Source organism: Falco rusticolus, chromosome 6 (assembly GCF_015220075.1).
Source record: "Falco rusticolus isolate bFalRus1 chromosome 6, bFalRus1.pri, whole genome shotgun sequence".
Classification (NCBI taxonomy): Eukaryota; Metazoa; Chordata; class Aves; order Falconiformes; family Falconidae; genus Falco; species Falco rusticolus.
In genome coordinates, this window is record NC_051192.1 from 2,072,492 (window position 1) to 2,095,072 (window position 22,581).

At 39.3% G+C, this 22,581-nt stretch overlaps 1 protein-coding gene across 5 annotated transcripts in view; it reads left to right on the top strand.

Moving 5' to 3' along the window:
• Positions 1-79: 79 nt before the first annotated feature.
• The window catches only part of AFTPH (aftiphilin), a 47,416-nt gene continuing 24,914 nt past the window's right edge, over positions 80-22,581 (top strand). For 2 of the 5 annotated variants that reach the window (XR_005105133.1, XM_037393187.1), the window contains exons 1-2: positions 81-236; positions 11,876-13,679. Coding sequence is in view for 4 of the 5 variants with exons in the window: in XM_037393187.1 (XP_037249084.1) it covers positions 11,907-13,679 (1,773 nt within the window). In the remaining variant the exon portion in view is untranslated. Of the gene's footprint in view, positions 237-11,875; positions 13,680-22,581 lie in introns of all 5 variants that reach the window. The other 3 variants (XM_037393185.1, XM_037393186.1, XM_037393188.1) reach the window with 2 other exon arrangements.

The following is a 22,581-nucleotide window of genomic DNA, read 5'->3' on the forward strand; positions in this document are numbered from 1 at the left end:
GGCGGTGGTGCGGTGCTTGCCGGGAGGCCAAGTAGGCGGTGGCGGGGTGGGGAGGCGGTGGCCGCCGGGAGGGGGCCGGGCCGCAGCGACGCGGTTCCTGTCGCCGTGACATGGGTTCCCCCTGGATGGCGGTTGCCGCGGGAGGCCTGAGATAACCGGCCGCGTCCCCTTTCCCCTTCCTTCCCCGCCCGCCGCCATGCCCGCCCGGGCACCGCCGCCCCCCGCGCTGCCCTCAGGTAAGAGACGGCACCGTCGCTACCGCCGGCTGAGGGGCGGCGTGTTTCCTCCGGGCCTGGCCGGGGAAGGGCACCCCGCGGTGGCGGGCGGGGACCCCCTCCGGGGCTTCCTCCGGGGGCCTGCAGCGGCCGGGGCCTGTCAGGGCACCGCGCTCCCCGTCCTTCCCCCGCCAGCCTCAGGGGAGCGGCGGGGCCGGGCCGCCCTGCCCGGCGGGAGGGCTGGGTAGGGGGCTGAAGCCCTCAGCGCTCCCCCTCGCTGAGGCGCTTCTCTCCCCGGCTCGTCCCGCCGCGGCGGAGGCGAGGGGCCGGGCGGGGGCAGGGCCGGCCTGGGGGCCGGGCGGCTTTGTCCTTCGGCGGCGGGCCCCGGGGGTGGCGGCGAGCGCTTTCCCATAGCGGCTCCGGGGAGTGGCGGCCGGCCCGGGCCCGGTGCCCCGCGTTTCTGTGGGGTTCGGTGGGGCCGCCGCTGCGGAAAGGGCTCGGTGATGTGGTACCAGAAGTTCAGCTGTCCTGAGTGGTATTTCCTGATAAACTATTTTTGAAGGGGCATAAAGCGTGCTAGTTGCTAAATGGCACACTGAGGCAGAGTTACGGTCATATTTGACCTTTTCTTTTAAGAAGTACCGCCATTCTAAAATGGGGCGAAACTGCCAGCATGCTTATTAGGTCCAGTTGCTTCAGTTTGCTATTCTGAGCAGCTACCTGATGAACCAAAGTATTCTTTTCCCATAGAGAAGACAGTTCCTTAAACCAAGGATTAAACCTTGGGATCCTTTCACAGTGTCAGTAAGCTGGCTGCTTGATGGTGACAGCCCCTTTCTTCCAGCTTCAGCACAGAAATTGAAACCTGCAGAAGTCTGATGCTCCCTTTAAAGCAAACATCTGTTCATAAATGGAGTGAGTAGAAGAAGCATTGTTGACAACAGCTGTACCGCGTTGGTCGTATAAGTTTTCTTTTCATGCATGGTTCACAGCATGATGTGCTTCATTAGAACTAATTTTTTCAGCTTTTGAGTCTGTGGATGCTGCTTTTTAATTGGGGTGATCCTTAGAGGTTGAACAAAATTAAAAGTATTTCCTCTTTGTTTTATTCTCTGGACACGTGAACTAGACTTGGAAAACCAGTTAGCCTACTTTAAACATTAAAGCATTAGGTTGTATTGTTGGCACAGACATAAGTTTGTTTGCTTGCTCGTGCAGCTAATGCATCAGTAGTGGTTCCTCTTCTTGAGGTTGGAGCTGTACCTGGAGGAATAGAACGTTAAATCGGGAGAGCAGGGGGAAGAGGTGAAATACCCTTGGCTGCTGAGGGGCTGTGGATTTTTTTGAAATGTTCCTATCAGTGAAAATAAATAGCACAAATTTGAGGATATGAGAATTTAAACTTAAAAATGTGAATTCACTGTATAGTAAAAGGGACTTCAGAAAAGCTAATGTGGCTATGGTGTTTCTGTTCCACATGATGTTTCCATAAAGTACATGTTGTGTGACCTTCTAAGGTCATGTGAAAGTATGACCTCAACTTTTTACTTCCTTAATTTGTTTGTAAGTGAGCAGTTGAAGGATCTCAGCCTCAATAGATCAGTTCATGATGTCTGGTTTTTTATTTCTTTCACTTTCATTTTATTTTTGCTCAGATCATAGGTTTCATTTAGCAAAGGATATAATAGACTAAAATTCAGTTATACACAGTGAATCATTTGTGTTGCACATTTCTGTTGACGAAGGCAGTGTGTGATCTTAGATTTATACTTTAAAATTTCTTCAGTAACTTACTAAGTTAATTCAGGCATTTTAACACCCTAATTACATAAAGATATTCTGAAACTTTCAGTGCTTTGAAAGACTTGTCTTTCACAGTGGAAATAATAGAGCGGGTTAGATGGACTTCAGTCAAGTCTTTGCCCTTTCCTCTTGAAATATTCATAGAGCTCTCCTTGCAGTTGTGTAGTGGTATCAGTTGGAAACCCAGTGGTGAAGAAACTGATGCTGGATCTTGTTGTTTTCACTGTACTCAGAGGTGTAATTTTCTTTCAGATACTCATTCTCTTTTTCAACAAAATGTTCATTCCGTTCTGTGCTATTGTACTCTCTGACAACTTAAACTACGTCTTTGTGAACATTTCAGTGCAATGACATGTGAACCCTTTCATGGGGATTCAAAATACTCATAACTTTTCTGGATAGTCCTCTTAAGAGAAGTGGTTTAGATCTTTCTCATTGCTAGGTTTCAGAAATTCTGTCTGTTAATTTTATTTTTCTTTTGAGCAGAAAGCACTGTGTAAGCTACTCCTATGCACACACAAAAAAGGCCTTGAAATGTGCCTTGTTTGAAAACTGTCAGCCTCATTTCCAGTAGACTTTCTTCCATGCTTCTTCTGCAATTAAAATTTTTTGATTGATACTGCAAGGAGTGTTTCTGTATCGATACAGGTTGCAAGGTGATGTAAAGAGTGCTTCTGTAAATTTGGGTTTTTCAAATCCAAAAGTCCTGTTTTAGAAGAACCACAAGGCGGGGCAAATCTGGTCTTTGCTTTAGTATGTTTGAAAGTAGGTGCCAGGGGGAAGGAAATGTGAAACCTCAAATTCATATGTCTATTGAAAAGTGATGGAAAATAGATTATTATTCTTTGGAGTATCAGGTGTCCCTCCTGTATTGTGTTTTTAATATGAGATAATGTCTGTAGGTGGGATAAATGATGAATGATGTAAGCCTGTTCTTGCTAGATGTGTTTAACTTGCTTCAGTCAGGTTGGGTTTTTTGCCTTTTTTTCCTCTCACTTACTTGTTCTCTGCATGTTGAAGAAAATACTTGTTCACTTAAAAACAAGCAGAAGTTTATAAAGTAATGGAAGGAAGACCTATGGCTTTTCTTCACCCTATGTAACTGTGTATTTCCTCTGCCAAGCTGTGGGAGAACCTTTCATAAAAGCATGTGCCTCTGGGCAGTTGTAATCTGCTCTTTACTGTAGTCTGTATGAAGTTTGAAGGGTTTATATATGAAGGAGAACATAGCGCTCTCTAAATAAATCTCGGAGAACAGTTGACTTTAGGTAATCTAGTTCTAATGCTTTCTAATCTAGCATATTTTCGTCTTAATTTAGAACAGGTTTGCAGCTAACCTGTTTGAGGGTAACATCCAGAAATAGGTTTTCTCACAGAGTTGAATGCTGTTTTAAAAGGAATTTAAAAAATGGTAAGAATTAAAACATCCCAGTTATGTGTTACTTACGGCATCTGTCTTTACACATTGTATAGATGTGAGCTGTACATTGGACACAAATACTGTGTTCCCACAGAGCCAGATTTTAAACCTGATTGACTTTCCCAGCTGGTTGTGTTTGCCTATATGAATTAAAAAGATGCTTGTTCTTGCAACATTTCCGCCACTGTCTGTTTACAAATTTAAGTACAGGCAGTGTCTTTCTCTGCAGCTGGTTTAAGCAAGTCAGTATATTTTGAGTTGAAACGTACTTCTTTTTTGCTTATAGTAACTTTATAAAAATAACCTGGTCTTTTGGTTTTGGGGAAGTGACACTAGTCTTGGTTGACAGAGAGCTTCGCAAGCTAGCACAGCGTTTAGATTTGTACTTTTCAGATGTTTTTCTGATTCCACAGCTAAGCCAAAATGAAATAGGGAGAAGTAAAACAGCACAAATACTGAAGGTACATTCAATTGCTTCTATATGTAATCTACCAAGTAAGATTTAAAGGAATATATCTGTATCCCAGCTCTGTTTAAATTTCGCATTTCTGCCACCTGTCTTAGTCTTCCTGTGTTGTCAGTGATGAGAGAGGAAGGGGACCACTGTCAAAGAGGTTGGAATCTTATAGAGGCTGGATTGTCTGAAGATGCTTGCTGTTTGCTGCTGGCCTGGGGAGGGCAGGAGGACAGGAAGAATGAGCTGCCTGAGATAAGTGCCTGAATTCTGACAGCAGTCTCCTGAGTTTTGTTTCTTTAATGTTCATTTCCCATACAACACTTTCTAATAGAAGGTGCCTAGTATATTCAGTGTTTATTGAAACCACAGTAATGTACAGTGGTATTGATTAATTCCAAAATGTTGGGTAATGAGAAATAAGGCTTAAATATATTTGCCTTATTGGAACTGGAGAACATTGTTTTCCTCAACTCATACATGTCCAAGCAAAAAAGAAGTGCTCTGAAACTCCTGCTTTGGGTAATGGACCTTCTGGCTGTAACAGCATTATATTCACAATCGAAAACATTGATTTCTCAAAGGCTTTATGAAGTAAACATTTTCTTGCAGTATTTTGTTTGCTGGTAACTTATTCCAAAAATAAAAGTAAGAAAACCAATTTAAGAACATACTGACTTCAGCCTGGGCAGTGACTCTCTGTCTAGAGTGAGTTTGGGTTGTAGAAATGCTATTTTAACAGACAGGCTCTCCTCATTTACACTGGCCCTTTTAGAAAGAAGTTCTCGGATGCAGGAAGACTGTAATACGTTTTTCCATTGTTTATAAGCCAATGAAAAAACAAAGGCCTAACAGAAGAGGACAGCTTTTCTTACTTCTAAGCTAACATTTTGCTGTAATGAGAAGTCTAAATCTGGTCCTTACTGTGGTATTTTTGGTATCTGCAAGAGAAATTCCCTTGCAGTAGAAGAGTTAAATGTTCTTGGAAAGATCAGATGCTAGCAGCTAATGACTTGAATCCATATCCTTGCCATTGCAAGGCTTTTACTGCAGGGCATTTCAGTAACATTGTCGTTTCTGTCATGGAGATCTCAACCATGTCATTTCTGATTATTTTGTTTTCTTTGTGCTTTAAGTAATGGGTTGCTTAACTCAGCTTTGCTTTCAGAATAATCCACAGCTGAGAGGTTATCTGTTGCTTTGCTATGTTAATTTTTTTTTTTTTTTTTGCTAATGTTTATCTTAAGGGAACTTTCTGCTCTGGAATTTACATACCTTAGGTATTTCTTTAGAGATGCTTTTGGTGGTATCCTAGGTTTTTAGGTCTTATTTAAGAGCCAAACATGCTATTTCGAGTTTTTCCTTAGGAAAGGAAAAATTTTATACCTGCTTTTGTGTATTGCAATTACATTGTTCTCTTTGCTGCCACATCTTTGTTAGACTGTCACTGTTACTCTACAAAAAGGTAATGAACAAGGTTGTGATCAGTGTGTGATGAAAGCAGGTATTGTGCCTTATTTACTGCAAGCAAATAAGATACCCTGGTTTGATAGTAAATGCTTTAGAAACCTAGTTAGTGACTTGAGATAAAAGAAGGGTATGCATTTTGTCTTTCTAAATCCTTGCCCTATCAAAACTTAAGTCAATCACTACTCATCTTTTCCAGTGTTAAATTAACCTGAGTTACATTCTTAAATTCTTGTGACCTTAGAAAAAAGGCTTAAACCAAGACCTGCAGTAATAGAATTTAATCTTACCTAATTAATCAGCAAATACTTTTTTCTTTGAAGTCAAATGCCAATATGTACTTTTAAGTGTATTGGTGAATTACATTTCTAGTATGACTTTTACAGTGATCTTCTAGTTATGATACTGAAACTTCTGTGGAATTTCTTGATAGTGAATATCAAAGTATGAATATAAAAAAAGACATGGAAGCAAGAAGTTAATGAGTGTTTTCAGCTTTTTCTTCCTTTTTTTAAAGGAAAAAAATAGGTGAGAGACTGCAGAAAATGGCCTCTGAAAGCCAACACAATTCTTTAGTAGTTTTTTTTCTGGAAAATGTTGGACAACTGCATGTCATGAGGAATTGGTAGAAATCCATTATCAGTCTAATATTGAACCGTTATGATCTGAAAAACTTATTAACGTAAATCTGTGATTGTGGCTAAAATAGTCCAGTCTAAACATGAACACTTAAAGCCTGTCAGATTCTTCACTTGCAGGTGTAAGGTCTGATGCCAGAAACATGGGTTGTTGCATGTTAGAAAAAAATCATGGAAGTACCTGCTCTATTATATGCAAGTAAAACCACTTACAATTCCTTTCAACGAAGACTCCTTTCTGTATAGTGTGCTGAAAAATTGCTGGTTTCCATTTGTTTAAAATTTGTATGTTTCAAGAATGTTTAAATGAACAGGTAACTGCAAAAGTGCATGTTAACTTCACATCTGAGTTTTAAATTTGAGACCCAATTCCCTCAAAAACATGGGGAAGATAAATAATCTGTGTATTGGTCACAGATTTTTTTTCCAAATTCTGCTTTGAGGTTAATCACTTGAAATACCAGGTTTACTAAATTATATAGCCTAATGTCTTGACCAAGAATATGTCTGATTTGGGTATAAAGTACTACAAAAGATGAAGCCACAGTTCCAGCTCTTAGCCTCTATTTGATATGCCAGACAAAGCAGGGATTAACTAAATGAAGTAATGAACAAAACTGTTCTGTCAGACCTGTGGGTTTTCACCATGTTAGTGTTCCAGTGGACAATAATTAATTTGGTTCAACAGTTTATGGTTGGCAGGTGGAACACTTGGAAGTCGAGAAAGGGGATCATAATGAAATTCTTTCTGAAGAAAAGTACAATAAGGCTAAACATTCCCGTTCTGTTTTTATATTGCAAGGAGAATTGGGATTATGCTTTGTCTAAAAAAAAAAAAAAAAATAAAATTTTCACTAATTAGTTAAGGGGAGGGGGTATACTAGTATGACTTTCTTCTTTCTGTTACATTTTTGAGTATGGTATTCTTTTGAGTTCTGTAAACAATTAAATTGTGTTAATATAGCAACCTTACACTCATATATAATACAGATTCATACATTTTTGAGCTCTGACTTTGGCCTTTAAAACACAGCTGTTACATTGGAAGTAGCTGACATTTTAAAAAAAAAGTACGTGAGTCCATACAATTGATTATGCAGTTGGTTCTTACGGGTTAAACAGATTAAACATGTAGTAGAGTGGCAAACCATTGATCAGATTGTTAAATGCATTGTTAACGTTCCTTGTGGCTCCTGTTGGCAACCATTACTGAAACATTTCTGGAGCAGAGCATAGTGCTACTGGACTGCTGCTGTGTAAATGATCCCTGTGATGTTTTAAAAGTGCTTTGAAATGAAAAATTGAAGGAAATTTCTTCTCTATGGCAGAAGTTGCAGAGGAGAAAAATTTTAGATGGTCAGAGATCTTTCTACACGTTTGATTGGGCTTTGGCAGTCTGCTTCAGGCCCCATGCAGTCTCTTCATGTTACCTTTCTCCTGTGCTTGTCCCTACTGCTCTTGTTCCTTGCCTCCCCTTTTTACGTTAAAAGAAAAGGTGTCTTGTAGGTAAATTCCCTTTGACTTTGATGCTTGCTGCTCTCGCATTACTCAGTCTGTTTTCTGAATGCTTCATCTTGGAGTTTTTTTGGATCATCCTTGCCTCTAAGGGCTCTCTCAACTCTATGGTTTATTTTTAGCAGAGGTTATGATATTAATACAGTAAATGGACAACAACAAAAAAAGGGTAGACTTGTTATGATGGTTAATGTATGGATGTGTGTCCAGCGCTGGTTAAGAATTAATTTTTTGTTGGCATTTCTTACATGAGATCTTCTGATGTCAAGTGTAGCAGTTACTAATACAGGGCTGTATGTGGTATTTCAAATAACTCAAGTGAAAACCAACTTACACAAGATGATAAATCTGAAAAGACTTAAAAATAAAACAACACACATGCTTTTGGTGAAACATACAGACAAATTTTATTTTTAATGGGAAAGTTCAGAAGTTTTTTTTTTTCAAGGCCTCTGATTCATAGTGTTAGGAAATGTCTTTGAGATACAGTGAAATGAAAAAAACCCAACTTTTTAGTTAGGTTTCGTTGTTTAGTCTGAGTCATGACGACTGCAGTTTTTTAATTTAGTTTAAGTAATACTGGCCTATATAATACATAAATTAGGAAGCTAATCAGTATCCTCCTGTATGTAATTCCTATCCATTTAGCTCTGGTAATCTAGATAGGCCACTGAGCTGGCAGTGCTTCTTAGCCAAGCAAAAGAATTGCAACTTATCAAAGTACTTTCCAAGATTTTAGAAACTTTCAGGCTGTAGGAGTACAGTGTGGATCTGTTTTATTACTGAACCAGCAGAACTATACTTTGACGTCATTGTCTGTGTACAGGGCTGTATGTTTATATATTTGTCAGTTGGAAACAAATTTGAAGTTGCTTCTGTCTTCTGCTTTTTCTTCTCCTTCTCATGACTTCTTGTCAATAAAAATAAGGTTTCTGGGAAAGGGGAGGTGGGTCTACCTAGATTTAATCTCCTTTTTACTTGAATATAATTGCTTGCATGACTTGATTACTCTAAAACTGTTGGAAAATAGGAAAAATCTGGTATGTATCTGTATTTTTTTAATGTGTGTATATATATAATACTGAGGTGGTAAACTGGGATCTTTTATTACTCATACTGCACTGAAAGCTTCAAGGATGGGTCCTGTCGACTTCAGAAATCTTGGTTTTAAAATCAAATGTGTTAGCTTACTAGCTTTAACTTGTGTCAGCATTTGACTTTAAGCATGTAATGTTTTATAGACTACCAGTTTGAGAGTAATTGAAATATGTAGGGATTTTATTTTGGTTTCTGCTTCAGATTTCTATGGGTTTAGTTATGGCTTTTTATTTCCAATGTAAATCAACATGCTGTAGAACTGTCATTTTCTATTCTAAAATCTTTTCTTTCTAAATGGCTTTAGAGATATGTTTTAGAGGGCTTGTACATCTCTGCCTAATAAAGAATAAAACATCTAATTACATGATGAAATTACTGTTGAGGTTGCAGTGGCTTCGATGTTAGTATTTTGTCTTGGTCAAGGACCTGCTTATTCCACCCTCCAGTATTATTCCCCAGAAGCCAATCGGGGTATTTTTTGTAGGACTCTTGTTTCCACCTTCCTTCTTCCCAGCTACTTCATTCTTTTTCTTCAACTTCCTTTTTCTTCTGGAATCATGAAGGTTTATATCCAGTCAGTGCTGTCCTTGAAATAGTGCTGAGGGGGTTTTGTTTGTTTCAAGAGCCTTTTTTTTTTTTTTTTCTTTTTTTTTTTCCAAGTTTTCAAGTTTCTTGCCTTTGCGGTCTCTAAAGCTTTTGTCACGTGGGATCAGGTGATAAATGTTGTGTTGACTGAATTTTTCAAATGGGTATAACAACTCTTACTAAATTTCCAGAGGTTTAGTAATAAAACTTACGGTTTTGCCTACTGAGATTCAACTGTGAACTTAAATTTAGTTACAAGGAATGATTTGTTATAACCAAATAAGCCTACTCCTTTTTTTTTTAATTAAAAAAAACCCAATCCTTTCTGTTTTCCAGGAATTGTGTGGGTGTGTGAGTCCCATCCCAATTAATGCAATGTTCTCTGTCCCGTCTCCCAAATGTAGTGTGTTACTGAAGAGTTACTGTTTCATGACCCTAGGAATTCCAGAGACTGTGCCATTCAATGTTTAACCAGCTCCCCTATAGCTTTAAAAATTGCTATCCCAAGATAAAGATACCTTGAGATGAGCAGATCTAATATGTACCAATACATACCAAACTGGTCTTTTCTTTTTTTTTTTTTTTCTTAGTTTCTACTAAAGAACAAAACCAGCATTTCTACCTACCAAGGCATATCTTTGTGTGTAACACATGGATCTTCCTCTGCAATGAAACATTCAGAAAGCTGTTGTAGTCTGGATGTATTTACTGGGTGTTTGTCTTAGTGCTGCTGGTTGACCACAGTAGATCTTGGAAGTTTGGATATAAATCAGGAGTGGCTGCTTTGATAGTTACAGTAGCTATTATGTTTAGTAGGTTGTAACCCAGAAGCTTGGAAACTAAACAGGTTGGAGTAATCTCAGTGTGAACACAGTCACGCTCTACATACATCTTGGAAAGGATCTTTACGTTCACCTATGATGTTAAACAGCAATTGCTAGACTTTTTCCAGAACTGCAGGGAGAGTGCTTTTGAGAGATGAGGCCTCTGAGATAAGAGTGAAGTTCTTCTCTCAAATACCTTGTTAAGCAGCTGGTGCTGAGTAAGCCTATGTGGGAGCTTGTTGACAACTTACTCTTTATTCTAAACAAAATTCCTTTGCAGTCTTCGGTTTGCATGTGATGTTACAAATTACTTCATAGTTTCATCTGATAAGCGTGATGTTCTTCTATAACTGCAAAATACCCTTTTAAAAGAAATTGTAGGTATGTTAGTCACCTTCAGGATGCCGGACTTCCCTGGCAGGTACCAAGAGTGGTTGGGCTCAAGTGCTGTGGGACATTGTGCTTGAGAAGAACTGCAGAGCTTTGTTTCTTGTTGTTATACCCTTTGTGTGCTGCTGTTCAGGTGCACATACAAAGTCACTTGGTAAAGATGCTGGAGTTAAGGATCATGCTCTACCTGTGTTTCAGAACTAGTATTGTAATGCCTGCACTTATTCTGGTGGTTAGAAATTCAAATATTTAAGAATATGTATAGGTTGGTTTTGCTCTTTTTCTGTAGATAATGGTTAGTATGTTATTGCAGTTCATGCGTGACAGGTGTCATTTGAAACGGGAAAAGCCTGGTTGTAGCCCTTCCTTTCAGGGCTCTAAGGTATGAACTACTTAAGTGATGCGTACAATTGTGAAGCCATAAGTAGTAGTAGTTATTTCATTAATTACATACAACATTGAAAAAAATCAGGATCACCTTTTAGGAAGGAAAATTTTCCATCCATACTTTGCTTGTTACTGTAATGGTTTGCAATGTTAAAATGGAGTCCTTAATCTGTTTCTCTCTAAACCATGGGAATACTTTCTTCTCTCTTTTTTTTTCTTTTTTTTCTTTTTTTTTTTTTTCTCCCTTCCCCCCTGCGATTTCGTGGTTTGTGTTTAAATATTTTATGGATGATCTTGCTCCATTCTGCTTTTGAGAATAAGCTTTGATGAAGAAGTTTGTTTTGCTCTAGGCTTTGCGAGCACCAGCAATGGCATTTCCCAACTGGCGGTTCATAAGACAAAAGCAGGCTGGCAGCAGCAGCTGTGGAGGCAGCATTACAAAAACCAGAGAACAGGGAGACCTAACAGAAACCCATAAATTGGTAGGAAAAAAATTTAAACAGTAGGGCAGCAGATCATAGTTAGTGATTATAACAGCAGTTCCTTCCTCCGCTTCTTTACAGTTTCAAAGCCTATGGGAACATCTTTCAAAATCTTTGGTGCTGCTGAAGGTGCCTGATGTACGTGATTGTTGTGGCACAGTCCAAGTGGCTTAATTTCTGTCACAGTCAGCTGAGCACACAAATGAGTGTGGCAAAAGGTGGACCAGGTCATTGGCTATTTTATGAATTGCTGGTGACAGAAGGTAGAGAACTGATGGGTTAAAACTGAGTTCAGCTGTGTCAGTGTGTTGCACAACAGCTCAAGACAAATGTGTTTCGTATTCATGTTTCAGCACTGTCTGCTGAGAATATGATCATGTAGTAGTTTACAAGAGGATTGAACTGTCCCTAGTAGATTCTCTGTGACTTTTAAAATAAAAGAATCGGTTAGAAGATGGGTTTGGGGAATGTGCCTCTCATATCCAATATGGACATTGACCTATATGCACACTTCTAAAACAAAACATGAAATAGGAAAAATAAAAGATGACAACAGCTAGGCAAATTCTAATATACTTCTTTTTTTCCCTATTACAGAAATGCATTAACTTTGAAGTGAAACTAAACAATGGAACCAGATATTATTCGAATGTACTCCTCATCCCCTCCACCATTAGACAATGGAGCCGATGATGATGATGAAGATGAATTTGGAGAGTTTGGAGGATTTTCTGGTGTAAGCACTGCTGGTGTAGCTTTTGCTGATTTTGATACGGCAGACTACGGTCATCCAAAGGAAGAATTTATACCCACAAATCATTTCATCCCACTTGATTATTCTGATTATTCTGACAATGTAGCTAGCATTGCAACTTTCACATCTGTTAAAAATGTTAAAGACTGCATTGCAGAGCTTCCTACTCTTAGTAAGGATCTTTCTGATATGTCAGCTACTAGTGCCAGCAAAGAAAAATCTAAGTGTAGAACTTCAGGTACTGCTTTAGAAGATGTAAACAAAAGAGGGGAACAGAAAGACACCACTGGGAAATCAGAGGGGTTTTCTTCTCATGTTGTTAGAACTGGTATAGCAGTTGAGATCCAGGATGAGCAAATAGATGCTTGTAATGGTGAGAAACTTCCATGTCTAGAGATTCTAACAAATGGATTTGCAGCATCAGACCCTGTAAATCCTCAGGGAACAGAAGATCTAGATGGTATCAGTGACACAAAGGGACTGAAAACCATTAGCACCTGTAGTACCAAGCAAAATTTGAACTCAATGCCTAGCTCAGGTGAAGACTTTGCAGATTTTGCTACATTCTCAAACAAAAAAACAATCCATTTAGAGGGAACAGGACCTACAATATGCAGTGTTCTTAATGAAAGAGACTCTCTGAGCATTCAGGAGAACAACAGAATAAACAGAGTAACTCGTATTGAAGAAGAGGTTTGCACTTCAGAAATCAGTTGTGAACAGGGGCCCTCAGCACTGGAAGATAATGAATTTGCAATTTCTAGTACATCTCAAACAACTGGAAGTTCAATATGCACTACTGAAAATGGAGAACACAGCGGGAGGAGAAGACAGCATGGCATAGAGAATGGCAAAGATTTTACTAGGCCTGATGACTCTTCAGGAACAGAGGACATCAGGGTTGATAAGACCCAAAGCCTAAGCCGTGATCTTGCAGGAGAAAAATCAGGTGATTCTAAAGATTTGAAGAATGGTGGTAGTAGTATCGAAGTTGTAGCTTGCAGTGACACACATGATGATGATTTTGGTGATTTCGGTTCAGTCAGCAGTGCATCTCTCCCCTTCGTTAACACTCAAGAGTTGATAAATGCTTTAGTTGTAGAAGGAACTTCCAAACAGCCTGCACATGTTAGCAAACATAATGATGAATTTGGTGAATTCAGGGACACGAGTACTGTTTCTCAGCCACCAGCAAAGTTGGATCAGGCTGAACTAAGTCAGACTGCTGACACTTTAGAATGTGATACTACCAATACAACTTCTGGCTTAGACTTCCAGCATACTACTGAGGTAGGAAATGGTGATGATAGTGAATTTGGAGACTTTGATTCAGTGCCAAAACCTCAAGACGAGAGTGTTGCTTTTCAGTACTCTGACGACTTTGCGGACTTCAGTTCAGCAGGTTGTAACCAGGCTACAGACTGGAATGCTTTTGAAGATGAACAAAAGGACAGCTGTTCCTGGGCTGCCTTTGGAGATCAGCAAGCTGGTGAATCTCATCACAGAAAAGAGACGTGGCAGTCACATAGGACAGATGCATCTGCCAGAATTGATGGTCCAGTATTACACAAGACTGACAATTTTGCTTTAGCATCTTTCCAAGGAGCTACCAATAAGCAATCTCAAGAGCCAGCACCTTCAGTTCAGGTAAGGTGTTCTTGATTTTTGTTCAGTCTTGTTCTGCTCTTGTGCATACAGTTCTTCCTGGTTCCTGCTTCTGTGTACAACAGATGTTTGAATAGTTCTTGTTTGTCTTGTGGGAGGGATTTAATTTGGTGGGTGAGACGGGTTGGTATGAAATAGTATGCTGTGTTTGCATCTTCTATCTTTTGCACTGTTACTATCCACGGAAAAATGAGCAGAGTATGCTGCAACTTGTATGCATTTGTTTTGACTATTACATGTGGTTCTTTACATAAACTGATCAAAGGAATAAGCCATCATAAACGTTTCAGGACCTGTAATAGTTCTTCCTTTGCTTCGTAGTTTACTGCCTGTTAGGGGGGCACTCTCTAAAATAGTGGTGCTACTGGAAGCTAAGATTACTGGTTCCCAAAATTTTTCATCACCATTCTCTATCATGTTTTCAAAATCTTAAAAAATAATGACTCTGTTTGTAAATAGCTGCCCTCATTTGTTTAGAGCAGAGAGCATGGTAAAATACAACCTGGGGAATTCTGTCCCTGCTATTCCAACTCCTGGGAAGTTTGCCACTGAACTTATTTGAAATGTCCCATTAATTGTGGGAAGCTCCACATTATAGCAACATCACAAATACAGAACTGATGATGTCTTAAAGCAGCTGTTTCTAATCAGGACTTTTGGGGAGGGTGAAGTAGGTAGGTTTATTTCTTACCCCCGTCCCCTTGGTTTTCTGCTTTAGTGCCTAAGTATGTATGAATTCCCCAAAAAATTCCTTCCAAAGTCTTTTCAACAGTCATCTTTGCGATCTGCACCTGTTCATATATTTTTTACTAAGTATTTAATACTACTTTTACAAAATTCAGAACAAGAATTTGAGTTTAAAATTCTGTGTTGCTTTTTTTAATCATGTCATCCCATGTGAGTAGTTTAGAGTATGCTCTGTCTTTTTTGAAGCATGTAGCAGCGCCAGCAATAAAGGGTTTTAGTGGTAGTGTGTGTCTGAAAGGTTTGGATCTTCTCCGGCAATAAAAGGAAATTAGGTAAGTCCTTTCTTCCAGGACCCCTTGTGTAGGCTTGGTGACAGCCGTCCCTCTTCCGGTTTTCTACAGTGACAGGTGAAATAGCTTTTCAGAAGAAGATTGTGCCAGCTGGAGCTTTGCGAGCATCAGCAAATGGAATGGAGCTTTTGGGACTTAGTGCTGACTTCTTGTCACATTAAAAGGTGTGAGCCTCAGCTCCCAACACTTCCTGCCTGCTGTTTTGTGCAATGACTGACACACCAAATTTCAAAGGGGCTTCGTGAGCCAAAAAAAGGCTTGCAAGGGAACCTGCATGTGGATTTTTGTGCCTATGCAAAACCTTGCTCATCATCACCTGAATGCGTGAATCCATTTCTCAAGTTGAAAGCACAAATCTATTGTTACCTATTCTGTTGGTCATTCACCCATAAAATTGGAGAGTGCTAAGGTCATTAGTGCTATTAATCTAAATTGTTCCTGTTGCCACTTGAAAGACTGTCCAGAATCTAACAAAGAAATAGGTGGGGAGATGATTCTAGTAAGTCATCCATTTTTCTGGTTGATCATGCTGTTAAGAGATAGTCTGAAGGTTTCAACCATTTATTTTTACTTAAAATTTTTCATAATTTTATGATGCCGTTTCAAAAGTAAACGCTTCTGAATGTAGATGTTTATAAAAGCAAAACCTTCAGAGTTTCTATAGTTATTGGATTTGTTCCCCCTCCCCAAGTCTGCCTTAACAAAAGATAAAAGCCAAGTTACAATGGAGGTTCTTCAGTGATCTGTCATGAAGTCATGGAGTGGTTCAGTTAGATTGTAAAGCAAGTTCTATTAAAGATTTTGTCATTCCTTCTCCTTATGCTGCAGCCAGTTGTGACTGTTTGGATATATCAAGTGACGTAGTGCCGGTGAGGAAGTACAATGCAGAGAATGTTTTACACAAGTAAGCTGTGGAGGAAGTTAGGCTGGTAATGTTTTTTTCTGTTGTAATAGTTTTGTTAGCTTTGAAATTACAGGTTGTTGCTACTCCCCTCCCCACCCCACCCCGTTAACTTAAAACAATAATTTCACATTTTCAAAACTTACTTTGTATTCTTTAAGTGCTGTGAGTTTTGGAGTTTTGGAAGGATCTATTGAAACCTTTTAATATTTTTTTTTTAAATGAGCTTTTTTTAATCTGAAATAGTGCTTTTGGTTTTAAGTCATTGAGCCACAGTTTAGCAAACTGCAGTTAGAAACATTGAGATAAATTAAGTCAACATGAGCCAGCAGACAGTCCCAGTACTTTAAGTGCTGAATCTTAGTAAAATTAAAATCATATTTTGATCCTCATCCTTACTTTCATATAAGAGGATGTCACTGAGGTCAAACCACAAAACACAGCGTTTTAAAGTATTTGCTGAACTTTTTTCTCTTGTATTAAAGCTGAGTTCTGGAGCTGTTTGATGCAAAAGCAGAAACACTTGCATGCGTAATAAAGCTAGGGAGAGATAAGAAAACAAAGTTGTTTTTTATTTCCCTGACCAAAGGATAGGGAGGAGTAGATCACTTGCATCGATGTATTGCTGGCAGATCAAAAAAAGTACTTGCTCTAGCAACTTAAAGGGAGCAGACTGTGCAAGAGAGAAATACTGCGTGTGTTAGACACTTGAGAAGTGAAAACTGAGACCTCAGCTTAGGCTAGTTGTGAACTGGGATCATTTACAAGATACTCTCTATGCTTGATCTGTGATGTCGCGGCTGGGAGAGTCACTGTAATGTGGTAGTGAAATAATTTTGAATGGTGTATAAACCGAATGACCCTAATTTAATTCTTTATTTTTCAGTTTTCTGCATTTGTATACTTAGCCAGCAGCATTACTGTTTAAATGTGGAAATGATGTATACAGTGTTTTTCATCCATCCAGAATGCAGTATGAAAGTTATTTACCAGTAGCTCAAGTTCCCTTACCAATGGTCTCTGTATTTTTCTTTCTGTTTCCTTAGCTTGTGTATTCTGGATGTGGAGGTGGCAGCAAAATTTTGTGCCTGCTGAATGTGATCTTGATTGTAAGGTATATGTCGGGCAAGCTGTTTAAAGAGTGTGGATTTGGTATAACATTTAATTAGAAGTTAGACTTTGCCTGAATTCAACTAATTAATCCGGTTTTTCTTACAAAATACAGAACATAAAAGAAGAAAGTAAGGGGGGAAATGACAAAAATGACCTTATATAGTGACATGTAGTAGCAAAAAGATCATTACGTCTTTTCTCTGTTGCCTTTGGTCTTAGGCTCTCCAAATCCTGCACACAGTCTGCAATGCAGGATTTGTAACACGCTGACCTCTTCTATTCAGTAGTGCTGTGTGGAGGGGAGAAATAAAAGGGCATGGTATATGTTATTCAGTTAAAACTACTGAAAGAATTTGTAACCCCTTAGAAAAGGTTCCAGGTTCAAAGGCAGGATACAGATACGCAGACTGCTATTTGAATCCATATTAATACTAGCATATACCTTCATCATTTAATACCTGTCTTCAGATAAAAAATATGTAATAGTTGGTTTCAGTATAGATGTGTCTTTGTGTTCATTAAAACTGGTTTAGGATGTTGTGGTGGGTGAACTGGTTGATCTAACTAATTTTGAGCAAACCTGCACTGTACCATGTACATTAATCCCTCTTATGTGATCACATAGCTTGCTGCTGAGTTATGTTTATAAGGAATATAAGGCTTGTAGCAGAGCTTTTTCCATGAGATAGTGTTGAACATTAGTCAGCTGAGAGGGTTACTCTGCTGTATTGTGCTTTAAGAATATATATAGGACTTAGGCAGCAAAGCACAAGAGCATTTATTAGCTATGGCAGCCATGTGGGTGGGCGATACAGCCGTGCCTAGCGGTGTTGAAGGAGTATAGGCATCTCTGGAGGAGGAGGAGTGGCTTGGCTGGAAATCCAAAACTCTTACCTGATTTAGCTGAGAGTCAACAAATCCTGGAAAGGGAGGATTGGAAGCCTGAACAGGCCTCCAAGTGGGTTTTAAGATCCTCTTCTTATTAGGGAGCCTGTGCTCAGAGGCTCTACCCTTCCAGATTAATCAGAGGGTGTGGGTGGCACACAGTTACTAAGCCACAAGTATGCATCAAGACAAAGAAAACCCTGGATCGCTGTCACTTAGAGAGTACTTTGTCTTGGGCAGTGAATGAAGTCATCCTCTTGCAAAAAAGTAATTATGACCATAAAGACTTCAGCCTCCCAGTTCACTAAGATAAATTAAGATAGTGTTGGCTAAATTAAGTTCAGACAGTTGGGTAACAACTTGCAGTGAGAATGTATCTGTCTGGAAGTCAGTTTAAGTCCATGGCACAGTTCTTAAGTATGTGCAGCTGAATAACAGTAAAAACCAGACTGTTAAAAGTAGCCCATAACTGCTGTATTTCAGGACAGGCTGGCTAAGAGGATCTTACAAAAAACCACCAAACCAACAGTTTGTGAGGGCATTGTTTTAACATTTCTGTTTATATATCACAGAACAAAATTATTTTCCATTTTGTACATGTTAAGTTTCACCTGCTATACTTCCTCTCAGAGCCTGACTGAATAGTTTTTAGCACAGCACTAGGTAATAACATGACCAACTGAAATGGGAAGTATTTTTTTATGTAGTCTAGATAAGTAACTGTTAAACTTCACTTTGCCTGCATGGAAGATGCAAGATTTGATACATTCTGCAACTGAGGGAGCATAAATGTGCAAGCCTTCCAGCAAGAAGGATGGAGACAGCTTCACATTTCTGCGCTGAACTTCCCTGCAGTTTATAACTCTCCTGTATCAAACAGTAAAAAGAGCAGAGGGGTCTTGTTCAAACCACTCAATTTTCAAATTTGCTTTGTAGGTGAGCTCAAGACCTTTATAGTTCCTGTTTTAAAATGTTTTTAGGATATTTAGGACTATCATTGCAACCTTTAATTCTTCAAATTATTGTGAAAAAAAAATCTTACTCCTCATTTAATTTTGGTAAAGGCTTTTAGCTCTTGTGGCATCTTCTTCCTGGCTTGTAAATCTCAGTTTAGGACCAGTGTTTCCATTATAAATTACCTGTGGTCATGAAATGAAATAATTGCATTTTTTTACTTAAGAAATTTATGGCACCATCATAAATTTACCTGCTTTTCAAGAAGGGATGGAGAAAAGCCATCACATTTGAATCCTGAGAAGTTAAACTAGCATTCTTTGTAAGCTTTGCTGCTGCTTTTTCTACCTGTAGCTCTTCCCTTACTCCTTTTGAGAAGGTGTTCTCTTTGCTAAGCAAAACCTGCTCAACAGAAAAAGAATTAAATTGTGATTTGGAAGGGAAGCTGTTCCTTAGTTTAAGCAATCTATTTTCCAAAGAAAAAACTGTCCCCATTAAACTAGGAGCTTAGTAATTTGTTTGTTTGCTTATATGCATTTAGGTAACTGTTCAGCTTTGTTTAATGCTCGAGTCCAAAAGATATTGAGACCCCACTGAAGTTTATTTGTGTGTTCCCTATGATGAATTGCATCCATTAAAATCAGTTTTTCAGCTCCCCTATGTTAATGGTATGGTCGTGTAGTTTAGCTCTTTAAAAAAATCCCCAAAACTTAAAAAAACTCAACTCAAAAAAAGCCCAAATAAAAAAAAATAAAATATAATTTAAAAAAAACCAACAAAAAAAAAAACCCAAAAAACCAAAACAAAACCAACCACCCAACCCACATACACATATGGTGAAGGAGTATATGGCGACTTAGCTCCTCACAGGCAAATGTGTTGGTGGAAAATATGGTTTGATTGTTAGAAAACCTCACAAAGGGAGTTTCTCATTTAACCTCTGCGTTATTTTGTTAAAACGGTCATAAATACCCGTGTTAGGCACTCTCCAGAACAGTGTGTTCATGATTTAAAATAAGTAAATTCTCTCTGGTTAATCAGTTTCTTTTCTTGGCTTCAGGCCCCTAAGCTTTGTTCTGCTGTTTTGTGAGAGCCTTCACTCGGCTTCTGAATTCTAACTAGAAGCTGATCACATCCATATGGACTTCTCCTTTCCTAAATTATACATTTTAGCATCTTGGATCCTTCATATGCTAATTTCTGTCTCCTTTCTTATGCTTTTCAATCGGATAAGACTTGAGTATCAAATATTCTCAATAATTTAACTATTACACCAGTTTCATTTATTTTTAGGTCTTCCAGGTTTGTGTTTGATAGATGCAAACAGACAGCCCAGAGCTTGAGTGTTGCTTTCTCCGTAGCCTGTTTTCCTGACAGCAGGAAAAGGAGGGCTGAAGGCGTGCTCTTGCTTTTGACTTTCCCCCTTCTTAAAGCACCTCTGAAGGCTGCTGGAGCAGAGATGCTGTAAGCAAGAGAGGGGCAAATAAGGGATTGCATTGAGAAATGGGGCTGTCCCCTGGAAAGTGGGGAGGAAGGAGGGACAAAGTGCTACTCCACTCTTCAGGTTTCAGCACGAGACACTCCCTGGATGAGCTCTTGTGTCTATTCTCCAGCTCATGCGATTGAGACTGTGGAGTGAAGCAAGAGGACTCAGGGCAGGGGGATTCCCCCTCGTACACAGAGCTCCCTGCAATTTCACCCAGAGAAGCGTTACAGCAGTCATATGGTGAGAGCTGCAGTTAGTGTCAATGGTTTCTGTAGTGTGGCCCAAGTGTGTTGTCTTTAGTATCCTCTCTTTTTATAGCTCTGAAGAAGGGCAGCAGCCTGTCACTGTTGAGCTCATGTGGAGGTGGCTGGGGAGGCTTTGGTGTGCTGGATGGCCAGTTCAGATTTGTTGTGTTGAAGGAGTTCATTGATTCGCTAGTCTTGTGGTGGAGAAGAGAAAAACAAACTCCGTAAACCAAGTACTTCGACCTTCCAGCCCTGAGGGCTGGATCTTGCCCCCTATTTAACTGCCAAGGAGAGAAATTCTAATCCTGTGGTTATCATTCTCACTTGTAAGTCTGAGATATTTTGATTGTTTCAGGTGGCAATTACTGCATATCTTAAGTGCTCACCAAAAACTTCTGTGCAGTCACAGAAACTAAGGGGCTTTGAGTTTGTCACTGTTTGGAGAAGCACAGTTTTTAGAATGGCAGCTGTAGTCTGTGTTCACGTCCTCAGTAAGTGCCTTTGAGAATTACTCTTTTCAAATGGCAGTGGAGAACACTTGGGTACTGAATGCCTTTAGTGACATGAAAAGTAGAGAAAAGTTCTTGTTTTCTTTTCTGCCTTTTTTTTAGGATTTTTCACACTGAAAGATATGACACTACTGTGTATAACAAAAGTAGTATTTTCTTACAGTCTGTTTTATATAAACAATAGATTGAGGTTTGTAGAAGATGGGCCTGTACACTAATTTTAAAATCTTGGTAATGCCCTTTCTACCTGGGAGCTGTGACCACAGAATGACATTACCAATTAGAAGAACAAGTTCGGCTGCTTCCGTTTAGGACATTGCCACTGCCTGGGAGATGTGTGTTTGCACACTCATCCCTGTGTCCATTTGCACACATAGAATTAGTTACTCTGATTTGCTATGGAAACAGTTCTTCCCTATTAAATAAGGGCTAAGCATTTCTGGAAAATTAGAAAAGATGAAAGGAAGTGTAAAGAAAGCTATAATTAAATGTTCCTGAAATTGTGGCACAATTCTTAAGCTGAAATTTGAAATAGGGTATTGACTGAGATGCTGCTTGGTTCTTGGGGAGTTTCTGTTAATTCTTCCATTACCTAAGTGAGCATATTCTTAGTCACCAGCATGTTCTCAAGTGTTGATCCTTTTCAAGAAACACAATGCCTTGCTGTTTTCGTGATCCAATGCCTTTTGTCTGCCCCTTCCTTTTCACTGGGGACGCTATTACTGCTGTGTTACATAAGTGAAGTAAGCATCACCTGTTCATGTAAGATGAGGGCAAGTGACATATTGTAGGCAAAGTTAAGTTTTAAAACTTAAGTAGAGCATGCTTTTGTGTGCTGCGATGTTAGGGTAGAATTTACTTCCTAAAATGGTCAACAAACGTGTAACAGCCTACAAGTAATGTAACAAGTATTGTAACTTGCTGTATGGCCAAAATAATTGGGCATTAAGAGAAACTATATTCTGTAGAGCATGACTCATTATGATCTGAATATACCGGTGAGGTACTGAAGAGGAAAAGGAAGAAAGGAAAAAAAAAAGTGAGTCAGGTACGCTGTGTAATTCAGATCCTTTGGTAGTATAACTACGCATTTTGACATTATCCTTTGGAAATAATTGAACCTGATGGTTGTCCCTGTCAGGCATTTCTTTCACAGGTAGCAAAAGTGAAGAGCTGATGTTCTAAGCAAGTTCATTTTCTGGCTTTTTGCAGTTAGCAGTTGAATAGAATAGACTGAACAGACTTGGTTCCCAGTTCCCAACTCATCATCCAGACTCCAATACAGAATCAAGATGTTCCGATAACGCGGCGTTTGCCTCCATGTTATGTTTCCTGTACTATGCTTGCTGATGTACATGGTCAGTGATCTGCTTAATTGAGACAAGAGACGAGGCAAATTTTTTCAAATAAAAATTTGAATGAGAAATGTTACACATAACTATTATAACTGTGAAGCAGATACTCTAGTGCATAAAGGTTTGTCCCAACTGCATTGGTTGGTCTAATTAAAATATGTAACTTCCACCTACCAGCCTTGCTTCTTTGAACCTTATATCATTTCAGTTGTTACAAAAAACCTCTGTATGAGGTTTGTGTTTGTAAGTTGAGCATTGCTGCTGGAATATGCTGCATCTCCACAGGAGGGCTCTGCTGGCATAGCTATACTGGCACATGCTGTGGGATGCTCATGGGATTTTTGCCTACTCGGTTTCTTTTCTGTTTCCCTGGTAGGAAAGCAGGTGTTGGAGCTGCTG